Source organism: Oncorhynchus masou, chromosome 24, assembly GCF_036934945.1.
Source record: "Oncorhynchus masou masou isolate Uvic2021 chromosome 24, UVic_Omas_1.1, whole genome shotgun sequence".
NCBI classification, from domain to species: domain Eukaryota; kingdom Metazoa; phylum Chordata; class Actinopteri; order Salmoniformes; family Salmonidae; genus Oncorhynchus; species Oncorhynchus masou.
This window is the reverse complement of record NC_088235.1, coordinates 1,686,315-1,713,411: the sequence shown is the minus strand read 5'-3', so window position 1 is coordinate 1,713,411 and position 27,097 is coordinate 1,686,315. Positions and strand designations below refer to the sequence as shown.

The 27,097-nt window shown below is 51.6% G+C and overlaps 1 protein-coding gene across 1 annotated transcript in view; it reads right to left on the bottom strand.

The window, feature by feature from the left end:
- The window catches only part of LOC135511793 (receptor expression-enhancing protein 3-like), a 62,356-nt gene that overhangs the window by 18,082 nt on the left and 17,177 nt on the right, over positions 1-27,097 (bottom strand). The window contains exons 3-6 of the mRNA XM_064933257.1: positions 19,703-19,779; positions 14,984-15,104; positions 14,607-14,720; positions 7,344-7,503 (exon numbers count right to left, since the gene is read on the bottom strand). Of these exons, the coding sequence (XP_064789329.1) occupies positions 7,344-7,503; positions 14,607-14,720; positions 14,984-15,104; positions 19,703-19,779 (472 nt within the window). The remainder of the gene's footprint in view (positions 1-7,343; positions 7,504-14,606; positions 14,721-14,983; positions 15,105-19,702; positions 19,780-27,097) is intronic.

Genomic DNA, 27,097 nt, shown 5'->3' with positions numbered 1-27,097 from the left:
TGTTCTGTAATATCATCACTGGGCTACGACCCCTACTAACTGACTGGGGCTGTTCTGTTCTGTAATATCATCACTGGGCTACGACCCCTACTAACTGACTGGGGCTGTTCTGTAATATCATCACTGGGCTACGACCCCTACTAACTGACTGGGGCTGTTCTGTAATATCATCACTGGGCTACGACCCCTACTAACTGACTGGGGCTGTTCTGTAATATCATCACTGGGCTACGACCCTACTAACTGACTGGGGCTGTTCTGTAATATCATCACTGGGCTACGACCCCTACTAACTGACTGGGGCTGTTCTGTAATATCATCACTGGGCTACGACCCCTACTAACTGACTGGGGCTGTTCTGTAATATCATCACTGGGCTACACCCCTACTAACTGACTGGGGCTGTTCTGTAATCACTCATCACTGGGCTATGTTCTGTACATCACTGGGCTACGACCCCTACTAACTGACTGGGGCTGTTCTGTAATATCATCACTGGGCTACGACCCCTACTAACTGACTGGGGCTGTTCTGTAATATCATCACTGGGCTACGACCCCTACTAACTGACTGGGGCTGTTCTGTAATATCATCACTGGGCTACGACCCCTACTAACTGACTGGGGCTGTTCTGTAATATCATCACTGGGCTACGACCCCTACTAACTGACTGGGGCTGTTCTGTAATATCATCACTGGGCTATGACCCCTACTAACTGACTGGGGCTGTTCTGTAATATCATCACTGGGCTACGACCCCTACTAACTGACTGGGGCTGTTCTGTAATATCATCACTGGGCTACGACCCCTACTAACTGACTGGGGCTGTTCTGTAATATCATCACTGGGCTACGACCCCTACTAACTGACTGGGGCTGTTCTGTATCATCATCATCACTAACTGACTGGGGCTGTTCTGTAATATCATCACTGGAACTACCCCTACTAACTGACTGGGGCTGTTCTGTAATATCATCACTGGGCTACGACCCCTACTAACTGACTGGGGCTGTTCTGTAATATCATCACTGGGCTATGACCCCTACTAACTGACTGGGGCTGTTCTGTAATATCATCACTGGGCTACGACCCCTACTAACTGACTGGGGCTGTTCTGTAATATCATCACTGGGCTACGACCCCTACTAACTGACTGGGGCTGTTCTGTAATATCATCACTGGGCTACGACCCCTACTAACTGACTGGGGCTGTTCTGTAATATCATCACTGGGCTACGACCCCTACTAACTGACTGGGGCTGTTCTGTAATATCATCACTGGGCTACGACCCCTACTAACTGACTGGGGCTGTTCTGTAATATCATCACTGGGCTACGACCCCTACTAACTGACTGGGGCTGTTCTGTAATATCATCACTGGGCTACGACCCCTACTAACTGACTGGGGCTGTTCTGTAATATCATCACTGGGCTACGACCCCTACTAACTGACTGGGGCTGTTCTGTAATATCATCACTGGGCTACGACCCCTACTAACTGACTGGGGCTGTTCTGTAATATCATCACTGGGCTACATCACCCCTACTAACTGACTGGGGCTGTTCTGTAATATCATCACTGGGCTATGACCCCTACTAACTGACTGGGGCTGTTCTGTAATACCATCACTGGGCTATGACCCCTACTAACTGACTGGGGCTGTTCTGTAATACCATCACTGGGCTACGACCCCTACTAACTGACTGGGGCTGTTCTGTAATATCATCACTGGGCTATGACCCCTACTAACTGACTGGGGCTGTTCTGTAATACCATCACTGGGCTACGACCCCTACTAACTGACTGGGACTGTTATGTGTTGAGTCACAACAGCTGCCATTCTACCAGCCTCCACCAGGGGGCAGCAGTAACATAGTAACTGCCTCCAGTCCTCCTTTCCTTTGTTCCTGTAGTCACATCTGCTCTCCATTCTAGAAAGATCCTTGGGATCTGGAGCCACTATTAACTTTCTGCAACCTAAGAAATGTTTTTTTTTTATGCTAGCCTTCACACAGTCCAAGGCAAACTGGTATCAGATGAAGCTATTGAGCCCTATTGGTTGACAGCTGTTTTAGGAGAAACGTCTAATTCTCCACATCAGATATCATTTTCCTAGTATGACAAAGGTGAGGAGCCCATTCCATTCATCCCACTAATGATCTATTTATCTGTCTTCTGGCATACCTCTGACTGGTCATGGGCTGAGCTAGTCCAGTCCAGTCCAGCCCAGCCCAGCCCAGAGCATACTGGCGTGATGACGAGTAATGTGACTATCCCTCCCTGAGAACAGAACCACACCCCTCCCTGTACTGATCCTCTGTCAACCTGAGGAGAACAGAACCAACCCCTCCCTGTACTGATCCTCTGTCAACCTGAGGAGAACAGAACCAACCCCTCCCTGTACTGATCCTCTGTCAACCTGAGAACAGAACCAACCCCTCCCTGTACTGATCCTCTGTCAACCTGAGGAGAACAGAACCAACCCCTCCCTGTACTGATCCTCTGTCAACCTGAGGAGAACAGAACCAACCCCTCCCTGTACTGATCTTCTGTCAACCTGAGGAGAACAGAACCAACCCCTCCCTGTACTGATCCTCTGTCAACCTGAGAACAGAACCAACCCCTCCCTGTACTGATCTTCTGTCAACCTGAGGAGAACAGAACCAACCCCTCCCTGTACTGATCCTCTGTCAACCTGAGGAGAACAGAACCAACCCCTCCCTGTACTGATCCTCTGTCAACCTGAGGAGAACAGAACCAACCCCTCCCTGTACTGATCCTCTGTCAACCTGAGAACAGAACCAACCCCTTCCTGTACTGATCCTCTGTCAACCTGAGGAGAACAGAACCAACCCCTCCCTGTACTGATCCTCTGTCAACCTGAGGAGAACAGAACCAACCCCTCCCTGTACTGATCCTCTGTCAACCTGAGAACAGAACCAACCCCTCCCTGTACTGATCCTCTGTCAACCTGAGAACAGAACCAACCCCTCCCTGTACTGATCCTCTGTCAACCTGAGGAGAACAGAACCAACCCCTCCCTGTACTGATCCTCTGTCAACCTGAGGAGAACAGAACCAACCCCTCCCTGTACTGATCCTCTGTCAACCTGAGAACAGAACCAACCCCTCCCTGTACTGATCCTCTGTCAACCTGAGAACAGAACCAACCCCTCCCTGTACTGATCCTCTGTCAACCTGAGAACAGAACCAACCCCTCCCTGTACTGATCCTCTGTCAACCTGAGAACAGAACCAACCCCTTCCTGTACTGATCCTCTGTCAACCTGAGAACAGAACCAACCCCTCCCTGTACTGATCCTCTGTCAACCTGAGGAGAACAGAACCAACCAACCCCTCCCTGAACTGATCCTCTGTCAACCTGAGAACAGAACCAACCCCTCCCTGTACTGATCCTCTGTCAACCTGAGGAGAACAGAACCAACCCCTCCCTGTACTGATCATCTGTCAACCTGAGGAGAACAGAACCAACCCCTCCCTGTACTGATCCTCTGTCAACCTGAGTAGAACAGAACCAACCCCTCCCTGTACTGATCCTCTGTCAACCTGAGAACAGAACCAACCCCTCCCTGTACTGATCCTCTGTCAACCTGAGGAGAACAGAACCAACCAACCCCTCCCTGTACTGATCCTCTGTCAACCTGAGAACAGAACCAACCCCTCCCTGTACTGATCCTCTGTCAACCTGAGGAGAACAGAACCAACCCCTCCCTGTACTGATCCTCTGTCAACCTGAGTAGAACAGAACCAACCCCTCCCTGTACTGATCCTCTGTCAACCTGAGAACAGAACCAACCCCTCCCTGTACTGATCCTCTGTCAACCTGAGTAGAACAGAACCAACCCCTCCCTGTACTGATCCTCTGTCAACCTGAGAACAGAACCAACCCCTCCCTGAACTGATCCTCTGTCAACCTGAGAACAGAACCAACCCCTCCCTGTACTGATCCTCTGTCAACCTGAGAACAGAACCAACCAACCCCTCCCTGTACTGATCCTCTGTCAACCTGAGGAGAACAGAACCAACCAACCCCTCCCTGTACTGATCCTCTGTCAACCTGAGAACAGAACCAACCCCTCCCTGTACTGATCCTCTGTCAACCTGAGAACAGAACCAACCTCTCCCTGTACTGATCCTCTGTCAACCTGAGGAGAACAGAACCAACCCCTCCCTGTACTGATCCTCTGTCAACCTGAGAACAGAACCAACCAACCCCTCCCTGTACTGATCCTCTGTCAACCTGAGTAGAACAGAACCAACCCATCCCTGTACTGATCCTCTGTCAACCTGAGAACAGAACCAACCCCTCCCTGTACTGATCCTCTGTCAACCTGAGAACAGAACCAACCAACCCCTCCCTGTACTGATCCTCTGTCAACCTGAGAACAGAACCAACCCCTCCCTGTACTGATCCTCTGTCAACCTGAGTAGAACAGAACCAACCCCTCCCTGTACTGATCCTCTGTCAACCTGAGAACAGAACCAACCCCTCCCTGTACTGATCAACCTGAGAACAGAACCAACCCCTCCCTGTACTGATCCTCTGTCAACCTGAGTAGAACAGAACCAACCCCTCCCTGTACTGATCCTCTGTCAACCTGAGAACAGAACCAACCCCTCCCTGTACTGATCCTCTGTCAACCTGAGAACAGAACCAACCCCTCCCTGTACTGATCCTCTGTCAACCTGAGAACAGAACCAACCCCTCCCTGTACTGATCCTCTGTCAACCTGAGAACAGAACCAACCAACCCCTCCCTGTACTGATCCTCTGTCAACCTGAGGAGAACAGAACCAACCCCTCCCTGTACTGATCCTCTGTCAACCTGAGGAGAACAGAACCAACCCCTCCCTGTACTGATCCTCTGTCAACCTGAGGAGAACAGAACCAACCCCTCCCTGAACTGATCCTCTGTCAACCTGAGAACAGAACCAACCCCTCCCTGTACTGATCCTCTGTCAACCTGAGGAGAACAGAACCAACCAACCCCTCCCTGTACTGATCCTCTGTCAACCTGAGAACAGAACCAACCCCTCCCTGTACTGATCCTCTGTCAACCTGAGAACAGAACCAACCCCTCCCTGAACTGATCCTCTGTCAACCTGAGAACAGAACCAACCCCTCCCTGTACTGATCCTCTGTCAACCTGAGGAGAACAGAACCAACCCTCCCTGTACTGATCCTCTGTCAACCTGAGAACAGAACCAACCAACCCCTCCCTGTACTGATCCTCTGTCAACCTGAGGAGAACAGAACCAACCAACCCCTCCCTGTACTGATCCTCTGTCAACCTGAGGAGAACAGAACCAACCAACCCCTCTCTGTACTGATCCTCTGTCAACCTGAGGAGAACAGAACCAACCCCTCCCTGTACTGATCATCTGTCAACCTGAGAACAGAACCAACCACTCCCTGTACTGATCCTCTGTCAACCTGAGAACAGAACCAACCCCTCCCTGTACTGATCCTCTGTCAACCTGAGAACAGAACCAACCCCTCCCTTTACTGATCCTCTGTCAACCTGAGAACAGAACCAACCAACCCCTCCCTGTACTGATCATCTGTCAACCTGAGGAGAACAGAACCAACCCCTCCCTGTACTGATCCTCTGTCAACCTGAGAACAGAACCAACCCCTCCCTGTACTGATCATCTGTCAACCTGAGAACAGAACCAACCAACCCCTCCCTGAACTGATCCTCTGTCAACCTGAGAACAGAACCAACCCCTCCCTGTACTGATCCTCTGTCAACCTGAGGAGAACAGAACCAACCAACCCCTCCCTGTACTGATCCTCTGTCAACCTGAGGAGAACAGAACCAACCAACCCCTCCCTGTACTGATCCTCTGTCAACCTGAGGAGAACAGAACCAACCCCTCCCTGTACTGATCATCTGTCAACCTGAGAACAGAACCAACCACTCCCTGTACTGATCCTGTCAACCTGAGAACAGAACCAACCCCTCCCTGTACTGATCCTCTGTCAACCTGAGAACAGAACCAACCAACCCCTCCCTGTACTGATCATCTGTCAACCTGAGGAGAACAGAACCAACCCCTCCCTGTACTGATCCTCTGTCAACCTGAGAACAGAACCAACCAACCCCTCCCTGTACTGATCATCTGTCAACCTGAGAACAGAACCAACCAACCCCTCCCTGTACTGATCCTCTGTCAACCTGAGAACAGAACCAACCCCTCCCTGAACTGATCCTCTGTCAACCTGAGAACAGAACCAACCCCTCCCTGTACTGATCCTCTGTCAACCTGAGGAGAACAGAACCAACCAACCCCTCCCTGAACTGATCCTCTGTCAACCTGAGGACAGAACCAACCCCTCCCTGTACTGATCATCTGTCAACCTGAGAACAGAACCAACCAACCCCTCCCTGTACTGATCCTCTGTCAACCTGAGAACAGAACCAACCCCTCCCTGAACTGATCCTCTGTCAACCTGAGAACAGAACCAACCCCTCCCTGTACTGATCCTCTGTCAACCTGAGGAGAACAGAACCAACCAACCCCTCCCTGTACTGATCATCTGTCAACCTGAGGAGACACTACATAGGGAATAGGGTGCAGAATGGAACCACCACATCTGACCTTGCAGCTGATCACACTACATAGGGAATAGGGTGCACTACATAGGGAATAGGGTGCAGAACGATTGTCTTGCAGTGATCAACAACCAATTCGAAAGAGCATGAAGAAGTTTGAAAATAATAGAAATGTTGTACAATCCAGGTGTGCAAAGCTCTTAGAGACGAACAGCTGGAATCACTGGCTCATAGGCACCCTACATCCTATAGAGGACACTGCTTTAGACCAGGGCTCATAGGGAGGGTTAACCCGTGTTACTCACAGGGAGGGTTAACCCGTGTTACTCACAGGGAGGGTTAACCCGTGTTACTCACAGGGAGGGTTAACCCGTGTTACTCACAGGGAGGGTTAACCCGTGTTACTCACAGGGAGGGTTAACCCGTGTTACTCACAGGGAGGGTTAACCCGTGTTACTCACAGGGAGGGTTAACCCGTGTTACTCACAGGGAGGGTTAACCCGTGTTACTCACAGGGAGGGTTAACCCGTGTTACTCACAGGGAGGGTTAACCCGTGTTACTCAACACAGACCCAGCTATAGAGGATGTTTGAGGAAGGTGGAGACCAGAGTCTTACTGTGGTATAATTGGCTCCCTCTTCAGATCAATGATTAACAGACCAGTGGAAGGTACGAGGTGATGGGTTCATGTATGGACCTGTGTGTGTGTGTGTGTGTGTGTGTGTGTGTGTGTGTGTGTGTGTGTGTGTGTAAAACATGTCCTACCTGTTCTGTCGGTCGAGTTTGCGGCGAGCGCCCTCCTGCTCACGGCAGGGTTGCCGGCATGGGCCGTATAGATCTGATTGGCTGCTGCGTCGTCGAGGGGTATCTGAGTCAGGTCGTGCATACTGAAGCTCCTCAGCTTCTCTGTGATCGCCCCCTGGCCCTATACACACACACACACACACACACAGTTAGTGTCACCACAGGGATAACACTGTCCTCTAAACGCCTCCCCTCTCCTCATGACATCATGGCTCCAGTATCTCCGACAAAATACAGTAACATGCTGAGGGAGTGTTTGTGTTGTTGTGTTCTGACAGACAGTAACATGCTGAGGGAGTGTTTGTGTTGTTGTGTTGTGATACAGTAACATGCTGAGGGAGTGTTTGTGTTGTTGTGTTCTGACAGACAGTAACAGGCTGAGGGAGTGTTTGTGTTGTTGTGTTCTGACAGACAGTAACATGCCGAGGGAGTGTTTGTGTTGTTGTGTTCTGACAGACAGTAACATGCTGAGGGAGTGTTTGTGTTGTTGTGTTCTGACAGACAGTAACATGCCGAGGGAGTGTTTGTGTTGTTGTGTTCTGACAGACAGTAACATGCTGAGGGAGTGTTTGTGTTGTTGTGTTCTGACAGACAGTAACATGCTGAGGGAGTGTTTGTGTTGTTGTGTTCTGACAGACAGTAACATGCCGAGGGAGTGTTTGTGTTGTTGTGTTCTGACAGACAGTAACATGCTGAGGGAGTGTTTGTGTTGTTGTGTTCTGACAGACAGTAACATGCTGAGGGAGTGTTTGTGTTGTTGTGTTGTGATACAGTAACATGCTGAGGGAGTGTTTGTGTTGTTGTGTTCTGACAGACAGTAACATGCTGAGGGAGTGTTTGTGTTGTTGTGTTCTGACAGACAGTAACAGGCTGAGGGAGTGTTTGTGTTCTGATACAAACTACTACATAAGTTAAATTCCTAGAATCTATTCAGTGTTTATCATCGTGTTTTCAAACAGCTTATGACAACGCAGAACCTTTTCCATAACAGAACTGGGGAACAGACCGGATGTGTACTATCATAAAGGGAACATTAGTGGTCGTGTGTGCAGCACAGCTTGACAACATCACAGAAAATACCAAAAAGATAACAGACTAGCAAACGCCATAAAAACCGATGAATAGGTGAATCTATGAATGATCTGAGTCGGGCTGGGCGGTATACTGTGTTCAGCGATATACCGGTACTGGTGCACGGACTGGTTGGGGTTTTAACTTTACCTTCTATCCCAGGTATTTGAATGTTTGACTTGTTAAATGTGACGGCAGTGTGTAACGTCCCATGTGTTCCTCTCTCTTTATGACGCCTTCCGCACACACCTAGCCCCGCCCCCTGTCACTCAAGGAGCGCATTGGATGTTCCTCAACCACGTGACCCATGTGTTCAGTCCGCCTGGTCAATGCAGCACAAGTAACACTGTTGACTACAGCAACGTTGCTTTCCCTTTGCTTCTTAATATATACATCTACTAGCGTTCTATAATTACACTATTAGCTTGTTTGTCTTATCTTAGTAAGTTGTTCCTAAATCTTGTTAGCCGCTAATTGTTAGCCACTAATGCTAATCGCTAGCTAGCTAATAAATGTACTGCGTAAGAGCAAACGTAACTTAGCTAGCTAATACAGCCTGATAATATCAGTGATTGTGTAGGCCTGAATCAGCATGTTGTTTGTGCAACAGTGTCTTATAAATTAAAGAGGTAAACGCAAAGCAAGAATATGTTAGCTACATGAAGTATGACAACACGTTCAATCGAGCCAAAGATCATAGTTCCTACCCCGTCACAACTCCTCCTCCCTGGCAATTTCATTCGTTGTCTCAGTCAAACACTGTATTAAAAGTGCCCAATTATATTTTTACTATATAATTATAATATACATTCTATTCCCATGATTCCAACAGTTAACCCAAGTGTTTCGCTCTAAATCTCAAGTCAAATTGCAACATTTGGTTCAAAATAAGGCCCAGATGACTAGCCCATATAATGCAGGCCTACGGGACAGTGTGGAAATTCTCAATATGCAGAAATTGAATTTACAAAAAAAATTGCTATTAATCGTGATATGTGTCATTATCGGGATATGTGAGATTTTGGCCATAATCGCCCAGCCCGAGATCTGAGGCATTTCTTCATGCTCCAGTAAAATATATCTCTATCATTATTACCTCAGAGAGCTGCCACTAGTAGTGCTGTGCCTCTAGAGACAGACTGCATGTCAGACAAGATTGGTAGAAAGACAGATCAACACCAACGTTAGAACACAGTCAGGAGGACAGAACAACAAGAAGAGACTAGGAGGAGGGGGAAAGTAGAGCCATAGAAGACCTGATCAATTGGCTGGTTTGATAGAGGCAGAGTAGAGACATAAAACACATGTCTTTACAAGCTCCAGGAAGAGACAGTGAGAGAGGCTGCTGGATGCAGAGTCAAGGTTATATGCGGTTTCTGACTTTGTGTTGAGAGATAGGACATAGAAAGAAGGCAGTCTATTGTTGCTTTATCCAGGCCTGGACCGAGGCTCTGTCCCAGCTAGCATGCTCAGGTTGTTTATCCAGGCCTGGACCGAGGCTCTGTCCCAGCTAGCATGTTCAGGTTGTTTATCCAGGCCTGGACCGAGGCTCTGTCCCAGCTAGCATGCTCAGGTTGTTTATCCAGGCCTGGACCGAGGCTCTGTCCCAGCTAGCATGCTCAGGTTGTTTATCCAGGCCTGGACCGAGGCTCTGTCCCAGCTAGCATGCTCAGGTTGTTTATCCAGGCCTGGACCGAGGCTCTGTCTCAGCTAGCATGCTCAGGTTGTTTATCCAGGCCTGGACCGAGGCTCTGTCTCAGCTAGCATGCTCAGGTTGTTTATCCAGGCCTGGACCGAGGCTCTGTCTCAGCTAGCATGCTCAGGTTGTTTATCCAGGCCTGGACCGAGGCTCTGTCTCAGCTAGCATGCTCAGGTTGTTTATCCAGGCCTGGACCGAGACTCTGTCTCAGCTAGCATGCTCAGGTTGTTTATCCAGGCCTGGACCGAGGCTCTGTCTCAGCTAGCATGCTCAGGTTGTTTATCCAGACCTGGACCGAGACTCTGTCCCAGCTAGCATGCTCAGGTTGTTTATCCAGGCCTGGACCGAGGCTCTGTCTCAGCTAGCATGCTCAGGTTGTTTATCCAGGCCTGTCCCAGCTAGCATGCTCAGGTTGTTTATCCAGGCCTGGACCGAGGCTCTGTCCCAAATCTGTTTCCCCACCCCAGGTTTCAGATTTCTGCCTATTTTCTTCTCGCAAAAATCACACTGATAAAAAAAAAACTTTTGGATGTTCTTAGTCCATAATGTGGAGACCACTTTGGAGGTCTGGAAAAAATCTAAGATATATGTCAATTTTGGGGTGTTGATACGCTTTAATTCAAGTGCAAGAAACTTGTATGGTTAGCGGTGTTCCTGTAGCACGTGATGGCCGTGTTTGCAAAAAAAAAAAAAAAATGGCCACTTGATCGACGCAAATAATCATCTCATTCTGGCAGGTAGGCAGAGGCTACTTTGTAGTTAACATTTAATAGAAACAGTTTTTTTTGGAAAGCCTTTCCACCAGAAGACGGTTATCATGAATTGCATCATCGCTAACTGGTAGACCAACACACACAGGCATTCCTGTGTCCTTTCAGAAAGTTGTAGGGAAAATACCAAATCCCTGATACATTTTGTTCATATGTTTTGATTAACTGGGTTCAAACTAATATATGCTTTCTAATAAATTCAATACATTTGTTGATTTCCTACTAAGGTCAACACATTTTAGAATATTGTTGAATTCCGTTTTAAAATGCCTGGATTCCGTCCTCATGGCAGACTTTATAGGGCTGCACACTAGCATGTTCCTATTGTTAGTCACAAACAGTCAGCACCCGGACACAATACCAGCACATCAATCAGATGCGTCTGGCTTCAACAGACAAGACCGATGCCTCCATGGAACTCTGTCTCTGAAGCAACAACAGTCCTATTAAGAGTAGAGGAGAACAAACACTAGTCCCTCTGTGTTGAATCCTGATGACACAGCCCAGGGACTGGCACGTGCTGCTCTGTGCATGGTTGTGAGCCCAGTGACTGACACGTGCTGCTCTGTGCATGGCTGTGAGCCCAGGGACTGGCACGTGCTGCTCTGTGCATGGCTGTGAGCCCAGGGACTGGCACGTGCTGCTCTGTGCATGGCTGTGAGCCCAGGGACTGGCACGTGCTGCTCTGTGCATGGCTGTGAGCCCAGGGACTGGCACGTGCTGCTCTGTGCATGGCTGTGAGCCCAGGGACTGGCACGCGCTGCTCTGTGCATGGCTGTGAGCCCAGGGACTGGCACGTGCTGCTCTGTGCATGGCTGTGAGCCCAGGGACTGGCACGTGCTGCTCTGTGCATGGCTGTGAGCCCAGTGACTGACACGTGCTGCTCTGTGCATGGCTGTGAGCCCAGGGACTGGCACGTGCTGCTCTGTGCATGGCTGTGAGCCCAGGGACTGGCAGGTGCCGCTCTGTGCATGGCTGTGAGCCCAGGGACTGGCACGTGCTGCACTGTGCATGGCTGTGAGCCCAGGGACTGACACGTGCTGCTCTGTGCATGGCTGTGAGCCCAGTGACTGACACGTGCTGCTCTGTGCATGGCTGTGAGCCCAGGGACTGGCACGTGCTGCTCTGTGCATGGCTGTGAGCCCAGGGACTGGCACGTGCTGCTCTGTGCATGGCTGTGAGCCCAGGGACTGGCACGTGCTGCTCTGTGCATGGCTGTTAGCCCAGGGACTGGCACGTGCTGCTCTGTGCATGGCTGTGAGCCCAGGGACTGGCACGTGCTGCTCTGTGCATGGCTGTGAGCCCAGGGACTGACACGTGCTGCTCTGTGCATGGCTGTGAGCCCAGGGACTGGCACGTGCTGCTCTGTGCATGGCTGTGAGCCCAGGGACTGGCACGTGCTGCTCTGTGCATGGCTGTGAGCCCAGGGAGTTAGTATATTCAGATAGCTAGGTGGGACAACCACATATCACAGTAGTTAGTATATTCAGATAGCTAGGAGGGACAACCACATATCACAGTAGTTAGTATATTCAGATAGCTAGGTGAGACAACCACATATCACAGTAGTTAGTATATTCAGATAGCTAGGTGGGACAACCACATATCACAGTAGTTAGTATATTCAGATAGCTAGGTGAGACAACCACATATCACAGTAGTTAGTATATTCAGATAGCTAGGTGGGACAACCCCATATCACAGTAGTTAGTATATTCAGATAGCTAGGTGGTACAACCACATATTACAGTAGTTAGTATATTCAGATAGCTAGGTGGGACAACCACATATCACAGTAGTTAGTATATTCAGATAGCTAGGTGGGACAACCACATATCACAGTAGTTAGTATATTCAGATAGCTAGGAGGGACAACCACATATCACAGTAGTTAGTATATTCAGATAGCTAGGAGGGACAACCACATATCACAGTAGTTAGTATATTCAGATAGCTAGGTGGGACAACCACATATCACAGTAGTTAGTATATTCAGATAGCTAGGTGGGACAACCACATATCACAGTAGTTAGTATATTCATATAGCTAGGTGAGACAACCACATATCACAGTAGTTAGTATATTCAGATAGCTAGGTGGACAACCACATATCACAGTAGTTAGTATATTCAGATAGCTAGGTGGGACAACCACATATCACAGTAGTTAGTATATTCAGATAGCTAGGTGAGACAACCACATATTACAGTAGTTAGTATATTCAGATAGCGAGGAGGGACAACCACATATCACAGTAGTTAGTATATTCAGATAGCTAGGTGAGACAACCACATATCACAGTAGTTAGTATATTCAGATAGCTAGGAGGGACAACCACATATCACAGTAGTTAGTATATTCAGATAGCTAGGTGGGACAACCACATATCACAGTAGTTAGTATATTCAGATAGCTAGGTGGGACAACCACATATCACAGTAGTTAGTATATTCAGATAGCTAGGTGAGACAACCACATATTACAGTAGTTAGTATATTCAGATAGCGAGGAGGGACAACCACATATCACAGTAGTTAGTATATTCAGATAGCTAGGTGGGACAACCACATATCACAGTAGTTAGTATATTCAGATAGCTAGGTGAGACAACCACATATCACAGTAGTTAGTATATTCAGATAGCTAGGTGGGACAACCACATATCACAGTAGTTAGTATATTCAGATAGCTAGGTGAGACAACCACATATCACAGTAGTTAGAATATTCAGATAGCTAGGTGGGACAACCACATATCACAGTAGTTAGTATATTCAGATAGCTAGGAGGGACAACCACATATCACAGTAGTTAGTATATTCAGATAGCTAGGTGGGACAACCACATATCACAGTAGTTAGTATATTCAGATAGCTAGGTGAGACAACCACATATCACAGTAGTTAGTATATTCAGATAGCTAGGTGAGACAACCACATATCACAGTAGTTAGTATATTCAGATAGCTAGGTGGGACAACCACATATCACAGTAGTTAGTATATTCAGATAGCTAGGTGGGACAACCACATATCACAGTAGTTAGTATATTCAGATAGCTAGGTGAGACAACCACATATCACAGTAGTTAGTATATTCAGATAGCTAGGTGAGACAACCCCATATCACAGTAGTTAGTATATTCAGATAGCTAGGTGGGACAACCACATATCACAGTAGTTAGTATATTCAGATAGCTAGGTGGGACAACCACATATCACAGTAGTTAGTATATTCAGATAGCTAGGTGGGACAACCACATATCACAGTAGTTAGTATATTCAGATAGCTAGGTGAGACAACCACATATCACAGTAGTTAGTATATTCAGATAGCTAGGAGGGACAACCACATATCACAGTAGTTAGTATATTCAGATAGCTAGGTGGGACAACCACATATCACAGTAGTTAGTATATTCAGATAGCTAGGTGAGACAACCACATATCACAGTAGTTAGTATATTCAGATAGCTAGGTGGGACAACCACATATCACAGTAGTTAGTATATTCAGATAGCTAGGTGGGACAACCACATATCACAGTAGTTAGTATATTCAGATAGCTAGGTGAGACAACCACATATCACAGTAAGTACATTTTCCCTCAAAGTATCATATTAGCAAAGTCAGCGCCAGTAACAAGGGGTGGTGGTGGGGGTGGGGGGGGGCTCGTGCAGTACTTACCTTGACAGCTGCGGAGACAGCTGCAGTAGCAGCTATACTTAGGCCCTGCTTGCCGAAGGTCACCATGGTCTCGTAGCTGCGCTCCTTGGCCTGGACAATGTACTCATCTATCTCCTGGTGACAACAACCGTCACAGAGACAAACAGAGAGTCAGTGCACAGAACAACAACTATAGTATGCAACAACGTGTCAAAACCCATGACAACACAGAAGCTAAATATCCTGTCATAAACTGGTCATTTTACGCGTCAGCTGCTTTCTTAGTAGAAGGAATACAAACAAGGATAGACTCAAACGTATTCTTCTGTTGCTTGACGAGGCTTCATATTCAAAACACATTCAATACACAGTTACAGTGCTCAGTCAGTCGGTCTTACCCTCTCTCTTGAGGACAGTAGAGGATGGAGACACTTCCTGTAGATGAGACTAGCTCCTCTGGTGTAGGGAGACAGCAACCAGATAACAAATGCGATCTTAATCTCATAGTACAGGGGGAACCTAGAGAGAGACACCACATTACAGTATTAACCTAGAGACCAGATATCTCATAGTACAGGGGGAAGGAACCTAGAGAGAGAGACCAGATATCTCATAGTACAGGGGGAAGGAACCTAGAGAGAGAGACCAGATATCTCATAGTACAGGGGGAAGGAACCTAGAGAGAGAAACCAGATATCTCATAGTACAGGGGGAAGGAACCTAGAGAGAGACCAGATATCTCATAGTACAGGGGGAAGGAACCTAGAGCGAGACCAGATATCTCATAGTACAGGTGAGCGTTAGGAACAAGGGTCAGATTAAGGTTAGGCATAGATTCAGGTAAGCGTTAGGGAAAGGCTTAGCGTTAGGGAAAGGCTTAGCGTTAAGAAAAGGCTTAGCGTTAAGAAAAGGCTTAGCGTTAAGAAAAGGCTTAGCGTTAAGAAAAGGCTTAGCGTTAAGAAAAGGCTTAGCGTTAAGAAAAGGCTTAGCGTTAAGAAAAGGCTTAGCGTTAAGAAAAGGCTTAGCGTTAAGAAAAGGCTTAGCGTTAAGAAAAGGCTTAGCGTTAAGAAAAGGCTTAGCGTTAAGAAAAGGCTTAGCGTTAAGAAAAGGCTTAGCGTTAAGAAAAGGCTTAGCGTTAAGAAAAGGCTTAGCGTTAAGAAAAGGCTTAGCGTTAAGAAAAGGCTTAGCGTTAAAGGCTTAGCGTTAAAGGCTTAGCGTTAAAGGCTTAGCGTTAAAGGCTTAGCGTTAAAGGCTTAGCGTTAAAGGCTTAGCGTTAAGAAAAGGCTTAGCGTTAAGAAAAGGCATTGGGTTAAAGGCTTAGCGTTAAAGGCTTAGCGTTAAGAAAAGGCTTAGCGTTAAGAAAAGGCATTGGGTTACGGTTAGGGAAAGGGTTAGCGTTAGGGAAAGGCATTGGGTTACGGTTAGGGAAAAGCTTAGCGTTAGGGAAAGGCTTAGCGTTAGGGAAAGGCTTAGCGTTAGGGAAAGGCTTAGCGTTAGGGAAAGGCTTAGCGTTAGGGAAAGGCTTAGCGTTAGGGAAAGGCTTAGCGTTAGGGAAAGGCTTAGCGTTACGGAAAGGCTTAGCGTTAGGGAAAGGCTTAGCGTTAGGGAAAGGCTTAGCGTTAGGGAAAGGCATTGGGTTACGGTTAGGGAAAGGGTTAGCGTTAGGGAAAGGCTTTGTGTTAGCGTACCGTCGTCCACTGCTATTCATTTTCTGCCATTCAAATATACACAAATATACAATCCTATTAACAAGCCAACATGACACTCCTCATTAAATCTGAACAACAAATTATAAATCTTAATGAGATTTAATTGAGATTCAGCCTGGATTATTTTCGGCATAGTGTGTTGATCAAAGACAACACGGAAAACTACAGTGAGGTCTGTATTCAGTCTACAGCGAGGTCTGTATTCAGTCTACAGCGAGGTCTGTACTCAGGCTACAGCGAGGTCTGTACTCAGGCCACAGCGAGGTCTGTACTCAGGCCACAGCGAGGTCTGTACTCAGGCCACAGCGAGGTCTGTACTCAGGCCACAGCGAGGTCTGTACTCAGGCCACAGCGAGGTCTGTACTCAGGCCACAGCGAGGTCTGTACTCAGGCCACAGCGAGGTCTGTACTCAGGCCACAGCGAGGTCTGTACTCAGGCCACAGCGAGGTCTGTATTCAGTCTGTACTCAGGCTACAGCGAGGTCTGTACTCAGGCCACAGCGAGGTCTGTACTCAGGCCACAGCGAGGTCTGTACTCAGGCCACAGCGAGGTCTGTACTCAGGCCACAGCGAGGTCTGTACTCAGGCCACAGCGAGGTCTGTACTCAGGCCACAGCGAGGTCTGTACTCAGGCCACAGCGAGGTCTGTACCCAGGCCACAGCGAGGTCTGTACCCAGGCCACAGCGAGGTCTGTACCCAGGCCACAGCGAGGTCTGTACTCAGGCCACAGCGAGGTCTGTACCCAGGCTACAGCGAGGTCTGTACCCAGGCTACAGCGAGGTCTGTACCCAGGCTACAGCGAGGTCTGTACTCAGGCCACAGCGAGGTCTGTACTCAGGCTACAGCGAGGTCTGTACTCAGGCCACAGCGAGGTCTGTACTCAGGCCACAGCGAGGTCTGTACTCAGGCCACAGCGAGGTCTGTACTCAGGCCACAGCGAGGTCTGTACTCAGGCCACAGCGAGGTCTGTACTCAGGCTACAGCGAGGTCTGTACTCAGGCCACAGCGAGGTCTGTACTCAGGCTACAGCGAGGTCTGTACCCAGGCTACAGTGAGGTCTGTATTCAGTCTGTACTCAGGCTACAGCGAGGTCTGTATTCAGGCTACAGCGAGGTCTGTATTCAGTCTGTACTCAGGCTACAGCGAGGTCTGTATTCAGGCTACAGCGAGGTCTGTACCCAGGCTACAGCGAGGTCTGTACCCAGGCTACAGCGAGGTCTGTACTCAGGCTACAGCGAGGTCTGTACCCAGGCTACAGCGAGGTCTGTACCCAGGCTACAGCGAGGTCTGTATTCAGTCTCCCCAGGCCACAGCGAGGTCTGTACCCAGGCCACAGCGAGATCTGTACCCAGGCCACAGCGAGGTCTGTACCCAGGCCACAGCGAGGTCTGTACCCAGGCCACAGCGAGGTCTGTACCCAGGCCACAGCGAGGTCTGTACCCAGGCCACAGCGAGGTCTGTACCCAGGCCACAGCGAGGTCTGTACCCAGGCCACAGCGAGGTCTGTACCCAGGCCACAGCGAGGTCTGTACCCAGGCCACAGCGAGGTCTGTACCCAGGCCACAGCGAGGTCTGTACCCAGGCCACAGCGAGGTCTGTACCCAGGCCACAGCGAGGTCTGTACCCAGGCCACAGCGAGGTCTGTACCCAGGCCACAGCGAGGTCTGTACCCAGGCCACAGCGAGGTCTGTACCCAGGCCACAGCGAGGTCTGTACCCAGGCCACAGCGAGGTCTGTACCCAGGCCACAGCGAGGTCTGTACCCAGGCCACAGCGAGGTCTGTACCCAGGCCACAGCGAGGTCTGTACCCAGGCCACAGCGAGGTCTGTACCCAGGCCACAGCGAGGTCTGTACCCAGGCCACAGCGAGGTCTGTACCCAGGCCACAGCGAGGTCTGTACCCAGGCCACAGCGAGGTCTGTACCCAGGCCACAGCGAGGTCTGTACCCAGGCCACAGCGAGGTCTGTACTCAGGCTACAGCGAGGTCTGTACCCAGGCTACAGCGAGGTCTGTACCCAGGCTACAGCGAGGTCTGTACCCAGGCTACAGCGAGGTCTGTACCCAGGCTACAGCGAGGTCTGTACCCAGGCTACAGCGAGGTCTGTACCCAGGCTACAGCGAGGTCTGTACTCAGGCTACAGCGAGGTCTGTACTCAGGCTACAGCGAGGTCTGTACTCAGGCTAGCGAGGTCTGTACCCAGGCTACAGCGAGGTCTGTACCCAGGCTACAGCGAGGTCTGTACCCAGGCTACAGCGAGGTCTGTACCCAGGCTACAGCGAGGTCTGTACCCAGGCTACAGCGAGGTCTGTATTCAGGCTACAGCGAGGTCTGTATTCAGTCTCCCCAGGCTACAGCGAGGTCTGTACTCAGGCTACAGCGAGGTCTGTACTCAGGCTACAGCGAGGTCTGTACTCAGGCTACAGCGAGGTCTGTACTCAGGCTACAGCGAGGTCTGTACTCAGGCTACAGCGAGGTCTGTACTCAGGCTACAGCGAGGTCTGTACTCAGGCTACAGCGAGGTCTGTACTCAGGCTACAGCGAGGTCTGTACTCAGGCTACAGCGAGGTCTGTACTCAGGCTACAGCGAGGTCTGTACTCAGGCTACAGCGAGGTCTGTACTCAGGCCACAGCGAGGTCTGTACCCAGGCCACAGCGAGGTCTGTACCCAGGCCACAGCGAGGTCTGTACCCAGGCCACAGCGAGGTCTGTACCCAGGCCACAGCGAGGTCTGTACCCAGGCCACAGGGAGGTCTGTACTCAGGCTACAGGGAGGTCTGTACTCAGGCTACAGGGAGGTCTGTATTCAGGCTACAGGGAGGTCTGTATTCAGGCTACAGGGAGGTCTGTACCCAGGCTACAGCGAGGTCTGTACCCAGGCTACAGCGAGGTCTGTACCCAGGCTACAGCGAGGTCTGTACCCAGGCTACAGCGAGGTCTGTACCCAGGCTACAGCGAGGTCTGTACCCAGGCTACAGCGAGGTCTGTACTCAGGCTACAGCGAGGTCTGTACTCAGGCTACAGCGGGGTCTGTACCCAGGCTACAGCGAGGTCTGTACCCAGGCTACAGCGAGGTCTGTACCCAGGCTACAGCGAGGTCTGTACCCAGGCTACAGCGAGGTCTGTACCCAGGCTACAGCGAGGTCTGTACCCAGGCTACAGCGAGGTCTGTACCCAGGCTACAGCGAGGTCTGTACCCAGGCTACAGCGAGGTCTGTATTCAGTCTCCCCAGGCTACAGCGAGGTCTGTACTCAGGCTACAGCGAGGTCTGTACCCAGGCTACAGCGAGGTCTGTACCCAGGCTACAGCGAGGTCTGTACCCAGGCTACAGGGAGGTCTGTATTCAGTCTTACCAGGCTACAGTGAGGTCTGTACTCAGGCTACAGTGAGGTCTGTATTCAGTCTTACCAGGCTACAGTGAGGTCTGTGATTGTCTCCACTACGGTGTAGAGAGCAAACACAATCCAGTACATCATCCAACGGACCTGTTGGAACAGAGCAAGAGAGAGATAATCAACACCTCCTACATGTTACAGTATGCTATAGACATACACCTGTTGGAACAACAAATAGATATACTTTGGAACAGATTTCTTAAATTAAAAATCACTTGGAGCTGATTGGTTGGTGTTTTACAGTGTTATGTCCAAAAAGAAGCACCAGGGAACTCTGCAATAAGGTGTGAGAAGCTCAGTACAGGACTACAGACTAACAGGCTCCAGGCTAACAGGCTGCCAGGCTACAGGCCAACAGGCTACAGGCCAACAGGCTACAGGCCAACAGGCTACAGACCTACAGGCTACAGACCTACAGGCTACAGACCTACAGGCTACAGACCTACAGGCCAACCGGCCACAGGCCAACCGGCCAACAGGCTACAGGCCACAGACCTACAGGCCACAGACCTACAGGCCAACCGGCCACAGGCAAACAGGCTACAGACCTACAGGCCACAGACCTACAGGCCTACAGGCCAACAGGGCCACAGACCTACAGGCCTACAGGCCAACAGGGCCACAGACCTACAGGCCTACAGACCAACAGGCTACAGACCTACAGGACAACAGGCTACCATCCAAAGCAAGCATTCCTCCCTCTTAGACCGACTCAGAGAGGAGATATCTAGCCAACAAGCCATGGGCTCTGAGAAATGACATGTCAACTTGTTCTAGCTAAATTATTCCTCATGTCTAACTAAAGCCTTGTTCACACAGCAGGCCTTAAGGCTAAAACCAGTTTGGTAGGCAGTCTCTCTCTCAAATACAGCTGTTGAAAATGTTATTTTTATTATAACACACAAAGCAAAAGAAGATAAGCATCATTGTTGCTTGTGCTCCATTGACCATGCAGACTGAACGCATGCGTCTCGTGGTCAAGAGACAACAAATGCGCTCCTTGAGTGACAGGGGGCGGGGCTAGGAGAGCGAGAGAGAAGACTCAAGTAGTGTAGTAAACTATAAAGACGGATGTTACACAAGGTGTATCACATTTAACAAACCAAACATTCAAATACCGGTATAGAAGGTAACGTAAAAACTCAGTGCTCTGTGCATCAATACCTGTCTATAGTCATATACCGCCCAGCCCTATCTACGTGGAATGAAGGAAAACATGTTTAAAAAGAGACAGAGGAGAGGAGGGAGAGACGGAGGAGAGGAGAGACGGAGGAGAAGAGAAAGGGCTGAGGAGACAGGGGAGAGAGACAGGGGAGAGAGACAGAGGAGAGGAGAAAGGGCTGAGGAGAGGGGAGAGAGACAGAGGAGAGGAGAAAGGGCTGTAGAGAGGAGGGAGAGACAGAGGAGAGGAGAAAGGGCTGAGGAGAGGAGGGAGAGACAGAGGAGAGGAGGGAGAGACGGAGGAGAGGAGAAAGGGCTGTAGAGAGGAGGGAGAGACAGAGGAGAGGAGAAAGGGCTGTAGAGAGGAGGGAGAGACAGAGGAGAGGAGACAGGGCTGTAGAGAGGAGGGAGAGACAGAGGAGAGGAGAAAGGGCTGAGGAGAGGAGGGAGAGACAGAGGAAAGGAGGGAGAGACGGAGGAGAGGAGAAAGGGCTGTAGAGAGGAGGGAGAGACAGAGGAGAAAGGGCTGTAGAGAGGAGGGAGAGACAGAGGAGAGGAGAAAGGGCTGAGGAGAGGAGGGAGAGACAGAGGAGAGGAGAAAGGGCTGAGGAGAGGAGGGAGAGACAGAGGAGAGGAGGGAGAGACGGAGGAGAGGAGAAAGGGCTGTAGAGAGGAGGGAGAGACAGAGGAGAGGAGAAAGGGCTGTAGAGAGGAGGGAGAGACAGAGGAGAGGAGACAGGGCTGTAGAGAGGAGGGAGAGACAGAGGAGAGGAGAAAGGGTTGTAGAGAGGAGGGAGAGACAGAGGAGAGGAGAAAGGGCTGAGGAGAGGAGGGAGAGACAGAGGAGAGGAGAAAGGGCTGTAGAGAGGAGGGAGAGACAGAGGAGAGGAGAAAGGGCTGAGGAGAGGAGGGAGAGACAGAGGAGAGGAGAAAGGGCTGAGGGAGAGGAGGGAGAGACAGAGGAGAGGAGAAAGGGCTGTAGAGAGGAGGGAGAGACAGAGGAGAGGAGGGAGAGACGGAGGAGAGGAGGGAGAGACAGAGGAGAGGAGAAAGGGCTGTAGAGAGGAGGGAGAGAGGAGAGGAGGAGAGGAGAAAGGGCTGGAGGAGAGGAGGGAGAGACAGAGGAGAGGAGAAAGGGCTGTAGAGAGGAGGGAGAGAGAGGAGAGGAGAAAGGGCTGAGGAGAGGAGGGAGAGACAGAGGAGAGGAGAAAGGGCTGAGGAGAGGAGGGAGAGACAGAGGAGAGGAGAAAGGGCTGAGGAGAGGAGGGAGAGACAGAGGAGAGGGAGAAAGGGCTGAGGAGAGGAGGGAGAGACAGAGGAGAGGAGAAAGGGCTGTAGAGAGGAGGGAGAGACGGAGGAGAGGAGAAAGAGACGGAGGAGAGGAGGGAGAGACAGAGGAGAGGAGAAAGGGCTGTAGAGAGGAGGGAGGGAGAGACGGAGGAGAGGAGAAAGAGACGGAGGAGAGGAGGGAGAGACAGAGGAGAGGAGGGAGAGACAGAGGAGAGGAGAGAGAGACAGAGGAGAGGAGAGAGAGACAGAGGAGAGGAGGGAGAAACGGAGGAGAGGAGAGACGGAGGAGAAGAGAAAGGGCTGAGGAGACAGGGGAGAGAGACAGGGGAGAGAGACAGAGGAGAGGAGAAAGGGCTGAGGAGAGGGGAGAGAGACAGAGGAGAGGAGAAAGGGCTGTAGAGAGGAGGGAGAGACAGAGGAGAGGAGAAAGGGCTGAGGAGAGGAGGGAGAGACAGAGGAGAGGAGAAAGGGCTGAGGAGAGGAGGGAGAGACAGAGGAGAGGAGAAAGGGCTGAGGAGAGGAGGGAGAGACGGAGGAGAGGAGAAAGGGCTGTAGAGAGGAGGGAGAGACAGAGGAGAGGAGAAAGGGCTGTAGAGAGGAGGGAGAGACGGAGGAGAGGAGAAAGGGCTGTAGAGAGGAGGGAGAGACAGAGGAGAGGAGAAAGGGCAGAGGAGAGGAGGGAGAGACGGAGGAGAGGAGAAAGGGCTGTAGAGAGGAGGGAGAGACAGAGGAGAGGAGAAAGGGCTGTAGAGAGGAGGGAGAGACAGAGGAGAGGAGACAGGGCTGTAGAGAGGAGGGAGAGACAGAGGAGAGGAGAAAGGGCTGAGGAGAGGAGGGAGAGACAGAGGAGAGGAGGGAGAGACGGAGGAGAGGAGAAAGGGCTGTAGAGAGGAGGGAGAGACAGAGGAGAGGAGAAAGGGCTGTAGAGAGGAGGGAGAGACAGAGGAGAGGAGAAAGGGCTGAGGAGAGGAGGGAGAGACAGAGGAGAGGAGAAAGGGCTGAGGAGAGGAGGGAGAGACAGAGGAGAGGAGGGAGAGACGGAGGAGAGGAGAAAGGGCTGTAGAGAGGAGGGAGAGACAGAGGAGAGGAGAAAGGGCTGTAGAGAGGAGGGAGAGACAGAGGAGAGGAGACAGGGCTGTAGAGAGGGAGGGAGAGACAGAGGAGAGGAGAAAGGGCTGTAGAGAGGAGGGAGAGACAGAGGAGAGGAGAAAGGGCTGAGGAGAGGAGGGAGAGACAGAGGAGAGGAGAAAGGGCTGTAGAGAGGAGGGAGAGACAGAGGAGAGGAGAAAGGGCTGAGGAGAGGAGGGAGAGACAGAGGAGAGGAGAAAGGGCTGAGGAGAGGAGGGAGAGACAGAGGAGAGGAGAAAGGGCTGTAGAGAGGAGGGAGAGACAGAGGAGAGGAGGGAGAGACGGAGGAGAGGAGGGAGAGACAGAGGAGAGGAGAAAGGGCTGTAGAGAGGAGGGAGAGAGAGGAGAGGAGAAAGGGCTGAGGAGAGGAGGGAGAGACAGAGGAGAGGAGAAAGGGCTGTGGAGAGGAGGGAGAGAGAGAGGAGAGGAGAAAGGGCTGAGGAGAGGAGGGAGAGACAGAGGAGAGGAGAAAGGGCTGAGGAGAGGAGGGAGAGACAGAGGAGAGGAGAAAGGGCTGAGGAGAGGAGGGAGAGACAGAGGAGAGGAGAAAGGGCTGAGGAGAGGAGGGAGAGACAGAGGAGAGGAGAAAGGGCTGTAGAGAGGAGGGAGAGACGGAGGAGAGGAGAAAGAGACGGAGGAGAGGAGGGAGAGACAGAGGAGAGGAGAAAGGGCTGTAGAGAGGAGGGAGAGACGGAGGAGAGGAGAAAGAGACGGAGGAGAGGAGGGAGAGACAGAGGAGAGGAGGGAGAGACAGAGGAGAGGAGAGAGAGACAGAGGAGAGGAGAGAGAGACAGAGGAGAGGAGGGAGAAACGGAGGAGAGGAGAGACGGAGGAGAAGAGAAAGGGCTGAGGAGACAGGGGAGAGAGACAGGGGAGAGAGACAGAGGAGAGGAGAAAGGGCTGAGGAGAGGGGAGAGAGACAGGAGAGGAGAAAGGGCTGTAGAGAGGAGGGAGAGACAGAGGAGAGGAGAAAGGGCTGAGGAGAGGAGGGAGAGACAGAGGAGAGGAGAAAGGGCTGAGGAGAGGAGGGAGAGACAGAGGAGAGGAGAAAGGGCTGAGGAGAGGAGGGAGAGACGGAGGAGAGGAGAAAGGGCTGTAGAGAGGAGGGAGAGACAGAGGAGAGGAGAAAGGGCTGTAGAGAGGAGGGAGAGACGGAGGAGAGGAGAAAGGGCTGTAGAGAGGAGGGAGAGACAGAGGAGAGGAGAAAGGGCAGAGGAGAGGAGGGAGAGACGGAGGAGAGGAGGGAGAGACGGAGGAGAGGAGAAAGGGCTGTAGAGAGGAGGGAGAGACAGAGGAGAGGAGAAAGGGCTGAGAGAGGAGGGAGAGACAGAGGAGAGGAGAAAGGGCTGAGGAGAGGAGGGAGAGACAGAGGAGAGGAGAAAGGGCTGAGGAGAGGAGGGAGAGACAGAGGAGAGGAGGGAGAGACGGAGGAGAGGAGAAAGGGCTGTAGAGAGGAGGGAGAGACAGAGGAGAGGAGAAAGGGCTGTAGAGAGGAGGGAGAGACAGAGGAGAGGAGACAGGGCTGTAGAGAGGAGGGAGAGACAGAGGAGAGGAGAAAGGGTTGTAGAGAGGAGGGAGAGACAGAGGAGAGGAGAAAGGGCTGAGGAGAGGAGGGAGAGACAGAGGAGAGGAGAAAGGGCTGTAGAGAGGAGGGAGAGACAGAGGAGAGGAGAAAGGGCTGAGGAGAGGAGGGAGAGACAGAGGAGAGGAGAAAGGGCTGAGGAGAGGAGGGAGAGACAGAGGAGAGGAGAAAGGGCTGTAGAGAGGAGGGAGAGACAGAGGAGAGGAGGGAGAGACGGAGGAGAGGAGGGAGAGACAGAGGAGAGGAGAAAGGGCTGTAGAGAGGAGGGAGAGAGAGGAGAGGAGAAAGGGCTGAGGAGAGGAGGGAGAGACAGAGGAGAGGAGAAAGGGCTGTAGAGAGGAGGGAGAGAGAGGAGAGGAGAAAGGGCTGAGGAGAGGAGGGAGAGACAGAGGAGAGGAGAAAGGGCTGAGGAGAGGAGGGAGAGACAGAGGAGAGGAGAAAGGGCTGAGGAGAGGAGGGAGAGACAGAGGAGAGGAGAAAGGGCTGAGGAGAGGAGGGAGAGACAGAGGAGAGGAGAAAGGGCTGTAGAGAGGAGGGAGAGACGGAGGAGAGGAGAAAGAGACGGAGGAGAGGAGGGAGAGACAGAGGAGAGGAGAAAGGGCTGTAGAGAGGAGGGAGAGACGGAGGAGAGGAGAAAGAGACGGAGGAGAGGAGGGAGAGACAGAGGAGAGGAGGGAGAGACAGAGGAGAGGAGAGAGAGACAGAGGAGAGGAGAGAGAGACAGAGGAGAGGAGGGAGAGACAGAGGAGAGGAGGGAGAGACAGAGGAGAGGAGGGAGAGACAGAGGAGAGGAGGGAGAGACAGAGGAGAGGAGAGACAGAGGAGAGGAGAGAGAGACAGAGGAGAGGAGGGAGAGACAGAGGAGAGGAGGGAGAGACAGGAGAGGAGGGAGAGACAGAGGAGAGGAGGGAGAGACAGAGGAGAGGAGGGAGAGACAGAGGAGAGGAGAGAGAGACGGAGGAGAGGAGAAAGAGACGGAGGAGAGGAGAAAGAGACGGAGGAGAGGAGAAAGAGACGGAGGAGAGGAGGGAGAGACGGAGGAGAGGAGGGAGAGACGGAGGAGAGGAGAAAGAGACGGAGGAGAGGAGGGAGAGACGGAGGAGAGGTGGGAGAGACGGAGGAGAGGAGGGAGAGACGGAGGAGAGGAGGGAGAGACGGAGGAGAGGAGAAAGGGCTGAGGAGAGGAGGGAGAGACAGAGGAGAGGAGAAAGGGCTGAGGAGAGGAGGGAGAGACAGAGGAGAGGAGAAAGGGCTGAGGAGAGGAGGGAGAGACAGAGGAGAGGAGAAAGGGCTGAGGAGAGGAGGGAGAGACAGAGGAGAGGAGAAAGGGCTGAGGAGAGGAGGGAGAGACAGAGGAGAGGAGAAAGGGCTGAGGAGAGGAGGGAGAGACAGAGGAGAGGAGAAAGGGCTGAGGAGAGGAGGGAGAGACAGAGGAGAGGAGAAAGGGCTGAGGAGAGGAGGGAGAGACAGAGGAGAGGAGAAAGGGCTGAGGAGAGGGGAGAGACAGAGGAGAGGAGAAAGGGCTGAGGAGAGGAGGGAGAGACAGAGGAGAGGAGAAAGGGCTGAGGAGAGGAGGGAGAGACAGAGGAGAGGAGAAAGGGCTGTAGAGAGGAGGGAGAGACAGAGGAGAGGAGAAAGGGCTGAGGAGAGGAGGGAGAGACAGAGGAGAGGAGAAAGAGACGGAGGAGAGGAGGGAGAGACAGAGGAGAGGAGAAAGGGCTGTAGAGAGGAGGGAGAGACGGAGGAGAGGAGAAAGAGACGGAGGAGAGGAGGGAGAGACAGAGGAGAGGAGGGAGAGACAGAGGAGAGGAGGGAGAGACAGAGGAGAGGAGGGAGAGACAGAGGAGAGGAGAGAGAGACAGAGGAGAGGAGAGAGAGACAGAGGAGAGGAGGGAGAGACAGAGGAGAGGAGGGAGAGACAGAGGAGAGGAGGGAGAGACAGGAGAGGAGGGAGAGACAGAGGAGAGGAGGGAGAGACAGAGGAGAGGGAGGGAGAGACAGAGGAGAGGAGGGAGAGACAGAGGAGAGGGAGAGAGAGACGGAGGAGAGGAGAAAGAGACGGAGGAGAGGAGAAAGAGACGGAGGAGAGGAGAAAGAGACGGAGGAGAGGAGGGAGAGACGGAGGAGAGGAGGGAGAGACGGAGGAGAGGAGAAAGAGACGGAGGAGAGGAGAAAGAGACGGAGGAGAGGAGGGAGAGACGGAGGAGAGGTGGGAGAGACGGAGGAGAGGAGGGAGAGACGGAGGAG